The 6,530-nt window shown below is 32.3% G+C and overlaps 1 protein-coding gene across 1 annotated transcript; it reads right to left on the reverse strand.

The window, feature by feature from the left end:
• Nucleotides 1-667: 667 nt before the first annotated feature.
• LOC107763166 (uncharacterized) lies at nt 668-5,686 on the reverse strand. The gene is made up of 9 exons (XM_075221038.1): nt 5,613-5,686; nt 4,290-4,324; nt 4,111-4,247; nt 3,795-3,938; nt 3,159-3,592; nt 1,673-1,967; nt 1,223-1,624; nt 1,048-1,138; nt 668-993 (listed from the first exon to the last, which is right to left on the reverse strand). The coding sequence occupies exons 1-9, from the start codon at nt 5,684-5,686 to the stop codon at nt 668-670; spliced, it is 1,938 nt and encodes a 645-aa protein (XP_075077139.1).
• Nucleotides 5,687-6,530: the final 844 nt, after the last annotated feature.

The following is a 6,530-nucleotide window of genomic DNA, read 5'->3' on the forward strand; positions in this document are numbered from 1 at the left end:
TAAAAATAAGATGTAGCAAACTATGTTTAGCAAGATGTGGATGTCAAGTTTTATAACTACTAATTTGTCCATTTTAAATTGCCAGTTTCTTATTAAATCTGTAGAGATATAGCAAAAGATACATTGATTGTTGTAGAACTTCAGGACATTATGTTCATAAACGTCCTGATCTGTTGAAGGATGAAAATAATATTCAGGACATATTTTTCTAAAATGTCCTGAACTTTTGGAAATCTAGATAATAATCTGAGATTTTCAGAAGTTAAGGACATTTTAGAAATTTATGTCCTTAATATTAGATTCATACTTGAAATTTTCAGGACTTTTAAAAGATTATGTCCTTAAGTTTTACTTGTACCAATCTAATTTTAAAAATAAAGATGTAGCAAGCTGCAGGCATCAAATTATATAAAGAAAAGGACTTTCTTGTTTACTTACGGCAAGAATAAAATTCCATAAACAATAATTGGTTCGACAAAGGTAAATTGAACTCCCAGAAAAAGTAAAAGAAACAAAGAACATGTAAGCATAAAGAAACTTTGAAAATTCAGGACATCTTTTATATAAACATCTGCTAATGTTTACTTGCTCAAATAAAAACAATCTAAATGAATCCAATTTATAGCAAAAACTTAAAAGAGCAGATAAACATAAGTGGATATATCTATTATTCTCTATGCTTCCTTGAAAATGGATGGACTGCCGGAGAATATATACAAGATGTTCTATTATGACCAATTCTTCTGCAACGACCACATTTGAATGTTATTTTTGATGATTCGGTAGCTGCAATATGCCTTTTCTTTTGTCTTCTTCCTGGCGGGACTTTGAAATCTGGAGGTTTAATAATTTGTGACTTAACACTCTCTGGTACAATCCAAGAATCCATATGTCCTACAGGATGTATTTGTCTTTCATATGTTTTCAGCCAAGATTTCTTTAAGTACCAGTCCGAGCAGAAATTGGACTTCTTGATGTTTCTCTTCTCGATAACTGCAATTGTATGTATACATGATAATTCATCAAATTAAAACTGAAAATAATCACATGTTCTTTTGTTTAAGTCCACCAGAGTGAAAACAATCAAATTAATTCCTTCTTCCTCAACTCTAGAATGCCATGAATCAACAGGGAAGACCTTCAAAGTTGAAAAACTATAAGTTAGTATATTATGTTAAATTATCATTAAAATAATAAGCTAAAGTAAGAACATAATACTTACATTTAAATTAGAAGCTAAATCTATCTTTTTCTTCAATTCCTCTTCTACCCAACACGAAACGTCATAAAAAGTTCCTTCTGCTCCATTTCTTCTTTCATAAAACCAACGTTGTAGCTTCACTTGGATGGAATCCATCATTCTTAATATAGGCAACTCCCTTGCTTCTAATAGCACATAATTCATTGACTCAACTATATTTGTTGTGAGCATGTCATATCTTCTTCGTGGACTACAAGAACGTGCCCACCTTTCCGGTGGTTCTTCCATCAAGTAATCAAAAGTCTTCTTATCAACTTTTGCTATATCTGACATATATAGATCAAATTCTTTGCGCCTGTATACTCTTGCAGCACTTTGGAAAAGTTTTATGACCTCACTTTTTACTTTCCTTCGCTTTAGGTTCTGCTCCAAATGATAGATACAAATCCCATGGTGGCTTTAAGGATATACCTTTGCAATGCTATATGCAATAGATTGATACCTGTCCGATAAAAAAATTAAATTATCACGGCTCCCAATTTCATTGTGAAGCTCAGTAAAGTACCACTTATAGGAGTTGTTATTTTCAGATTCTGCAATTCCAAAGGCTAGTGGGAATATTTGGTTATTTGCATCCTTTGAAACTGAAATTATTAAAACACCACGATATTTTAACTTCAAAAAAGTTGCATCAATAGCAATCACTGGTCTACAATGATTCCAACCAGCTATTGATGATCCATATGCATAAAACATATAAAGAAACCTGAAAATACAGTTTAACATAAGGTTAAAAATACAGGACACCAAATCCTTAACTTTTTCACTGCACACATCAAAGTTAAGGACACCATGTCCTTAATTTTTTCACTACACACATCAAAGTTAAGGACACCATGTCCTTAACTTTTACAATGCACACATCAAAGTTAAGGACACCATGTCCTTATCATTTTCACTGCACACATCAAAGTTAAGGACACCATGTCCTTACCATTTTCACTCTGCACATCAAAGTTAAGGACATCATGTCGTTAACTTTTTCACTACACACATCAAAGTTAAGGACACCATGTCCTTAATATTTTTACTGCACACATCAAAGTTAAGGACACCATGTCCTTAACTTTTTCACTGCACATATCAAAGTTAAGGACACCATGTCCTTAACATTTTCACTGCACACATCAAAGTTAAGGACACAATGTCCTTAAATTTTCACTGAACACATCAAAGTTAAGGACACCATGTCCTTAACATTTTCATTGCACTAATCCATGTTAAGGACACCATGTCCTAAAGTTTTTTACTACACACATCCAAGATAAGGACACCATGTCCTTAACATTTTTACTGCACACATCAAAGTTAAGGGCAACTTGTCCTTAACCTTTACAATGCACACATCAAAGTTAAGGACACCATGTCCTTAACTTTTACAATGCATACATCCAAGTTAAGGACAGCTTGTCCTTAACTTTTACAATGCATACATCAAAGTTAAGGACACCATGTCCTTAACTTTTTCATTGCACACATCAAAGTTAAGGACACCATGTCCTTAACTTTTACAATGCACACATCAAAGTTAAGGACACCATGTCCTTAATATTTTCACTACACACATCCAAGTTAAGGACACCATGTCCTTAACATTTTCACTGCACACATCAAAGTTAAGGACAACTTGTCCTTAACATTTTCACTACACACATCAAAGTTAAGGACACCATGTTCTTAACATTTTCACTGCACATATCAAAGTTTAGGACACCACGTCCTTAACTTTTTCACTGCACATATCCAAGTTAAGGACACCATGTCCTTAGCTTTTTCACTGCACACATCAAAGTTAAGGACACCATGTCCTTAACATTTTCATTGCACACATCCAAGTTAAGGACACCATATCCTAAAGTTTATAAAACAGACTAATAAACCCTTTTTGATTGCTTACCTATTGTTGTCGTCTATCTTTATGTTAGTGTATGTTCTTGGATTTTTACTTTTCATCATATACAAGTATGAATACAATAATTCATAATTCTCTTCAGGAGTTCCTCTTATTAAAGCTGAAGCACATTGAATAGCATGCCATGCCTTGTGATAACCAATGTCTAGTCCATGCAATTTTTGCATTTCTTCCATGACAAAGGCTAGTGTAACTTCAAACCTTGGGTCTCGAAGATTATCGATAATGTAACCACTAATCAACTTTGAAGTTGCATTCCTTTGATCAGTTTTCATAGTGTTAACTGAGCAGTCATGATTTTTCTCAATCTTTACTATCTTGAATAGTGTTGAATCTTTAATTTTGAAAGCACGCACATACCACCCACACCTATCATCATTGCATTTCAACGAATATATTGTTGAGCTTGATCTAACAACCTTGAATTCAAAATGTCCTTTAATTGCTATATTGGAAAAAACAGTTAATTATACTCTTCTTTTTGTCAAATATTGATCCCACTTTTATTTCATCCAACGAAGCATTTTCTCTTAATATCGTAGTTTGGGATTCTTTTTGTTTCGAATTTGAGCTTCGTCTAGTTAGTTGAGTAAAGGTTTTTTCAGCAACTTCTTCTATTACCGGTGCACTCTCTAAGACTTGAATACCCAAAGCTTGTTCGTTGTTAATCTCTATAATGCTTTGTCCTTCCACATGAATAGAATCAAATGTTTGAAGCACCTCTTTAGTTATTGGTTGAGCTTCAACCACATCTATTTCCATTATCTGTTGGCATTTGTCTTGATTGTCTTATTGAGTTTCTATATTGACATGTTCAAAGGTGCTTGTAGAACCAAAAACTCTTTTGCGAAACATCAACAATAAAACGACAACCCTTGAAGAGTGAATGACTATTTAGTAACTCTATACATATGTGAAGATCTAAATCTTTGGATACAAGCATTCCCTTGCTTGTTCCCAGATTGATATCAAACCATATTATTGCTTCAAACTTGTCTCTATCCAATTCAATAAATTCAATGACCTGGTTAATGAAATCTTCAAATCGAATTGCCTCAGGTACTAGAACAAGCTCTGTTTGATGATCAAGATACTTATAGTCTGCAGTCTATCTACCATTAAAAGCAACTATAATACATATTGTATCCATCCTGCAAGTCAAGAAAATGGGAAATTCAGGACATATTTATACAACAATCATGAAGTTAAGGACACGATGTCCTAAACTTTATCAATACAAGTTGCAAAACACAGGACACTATGTCCTTAATATTTAGAACAACAGTCATGAAGTTAAGGATATCATGTCCTAAACTTTATCAATACAAGTTGCAAATACATGACACTATGTCTTTAATATTTACACAGTAGTCATGAAGTTAAGGACATCATGTCCTAAACTTTATTAGTACAAGTTGCAAAAATAGGACACTATGTCCTTAATTTTTACACAGTAGTCATAAAGTTAAGGACATCATGTCCTAAACTTTATCAGTAGAAGTTGCAAAAACATGACACTATGTCCTTAACTTTGATACGTGCAGTCAAAATGTTAAGGACATGGTGTCCTTAATTTAGATGTGTGCATTGTAAAAGTTAAGGACATGGTGTCCTTAACTTTGATGTGTGCATTGTAATAGTTAAGGACAAGCTGTCCTTAACTTTGATGTGTGCAGTGAAAATTTTAAGGACAAGTTGTCCTTAACTTTGATGTGTGCAGTGTAAATGTTAAGGACAAGCTATCTTTAACTTTGATGTGTGCAGTGAAAATGTTAAGGACACGGTGTCCTTTACTTTGATGTGTGCAGTGAAAATATTAAAGACATGGTGTCCTTAATATTTAGAACAACAGTCATGAAGTTAAGGACATCGTGTCCTTAACTTTATTAATACAAGTTGCAAAACGCATGACACTTTGTCCTTAATATATTTTAGAACAACAGTCATGTTAAGGACACCAAATCCTTAACATTATGTCCTCAATATTTACTGAACAATCATAGAGTTAAGGACGCGATGTCCTTAACGTTATCAATACAGAAAAGAAAAAAAAATCAAATTCCTAGCATCTTATTCTTCAGTAACGAAATATAAATCCACACAAACACACAAAAGCATATAGAGATATCTGAAACTTTAGAACTTACTGTAATTTTATGGTGAATTTTGGACGAGAATGTTGAATTCTGAACTTAAACTGGAAGTTTGAAATCGGAAGAGAAGCTTCTGTAATTTTTGACGATCACAACAATTCTCTGCATGCAAGTTTGCACGTAAGTTTGAGCTGCTGCTGATCGTAAATAAGGAGCGTATGTATCAGCAAAATCCTATATAGCAGAAGGGTATTTTTGTCTGAACGGGTAAAAGTTTATTAAAGCAGTGGCTAAAGACTAAATACATTTAAAACAGTGATTTAAAAGTAAATACATGTGTTATTACTGGCTATCTGTGCACATCTCCCGCCTGGTTACAGGAATGGACCCATACAGTGGATCTTGAAGTTTTGTCCCCATCTTTAAATTGAATTTTACATAAATATATTTAATTATAAATATACTAATTCAGTAATTCCACCATTAAAACTAAATCCATTATTAGAGTCGAGGAAAGGAATTGGCAACGAGTAAAATGACGGGCAGAAAGGAAATTAGAGTTGTTAAGGACTAAAGACATAGTTCTTATGTTAACAGTGTGAAAGACTGAGTGAATTTTCTTTTGCGGTATAAACTCAGTTGAAATTTAAAGATTTGAATTTGAATTAGTTCTTATGTACAACATAAACAAAATCATGTGATTATTTAAGAGCTTAAACTCCATTAACATTCAGTAATAAGCTTAGAAGCTTTGAATTTAAAAAATAGATTTTTATAAAATTATTATATGTTTGGATTGGGTGTTATTACAAACGATTGGAAATATTTTTTAGTTTATATCTTAATTTTTATAGAATTTGGTAAAGATGAGAGTTGGATTTGGTTAGAATTTTCTATCGAAACTCAAAGAGAAGAAGAACAATGTTGTATAAATAAGTTGTAAGTATTTTACATGTAATTTGTATGCTTAAATCATTGAACATATAGTAACATATATATGACATATGAAATACATACAAATGGTATACAAAATACATACAACTAGGGGTGAGCATAAAAAACCAAAATCCGAACCAAATCAAAAATCGAATCAAACCGACACAAAATCGATAATATTTTGGTTTGATTTAGTTTTGATTTTCAATTTTAAAAACTAATCAAATTTGATTTAGTTTTTGTTTTAAGCAAAAATAATCGAAAAATTGAACATAACCGACTATAGAAATACTTTGTTAAAACTTTCTTATTACACATAATTTTTTTA

Source organism: Nicotiana tabacum, chromosome 9, assembly GCF_000715075.1.
Source record: "Nicotiana tabacum cultivar K326 chromosome 9, ASM71507v2, whole genome shotgun sequence".
Lineage (NCBI taxonomy): Eukaryota > Viridiplantae > Streptophyta > Magnoliopsida > Solanales > Solanaceae > Nicotiana > Nicotiana tabacum.

Coding starts and splice junctions, on each gene's coding strand:
- LOC107763166 (XM_075221038.1), bottom strand. CDS start 5,686: ATGGGGACAAAACTTCAAGATCCACTGTATGGGTCCATTCCTGTAACC. Junction 1,625..1,672: donor TTGCATATAGCATTGCAAAG/GTATATCCTTAA, acceptor CATTTGGAGCAG/AACCTAAAGCGAAGGAAAGT. Junction 994..1,047: donor GGACTTAAACAAAAGAACAT/GTGATTATTTTC, acceptor ATACAATTGCAG/TTATCGAGAAGAGAAACATC.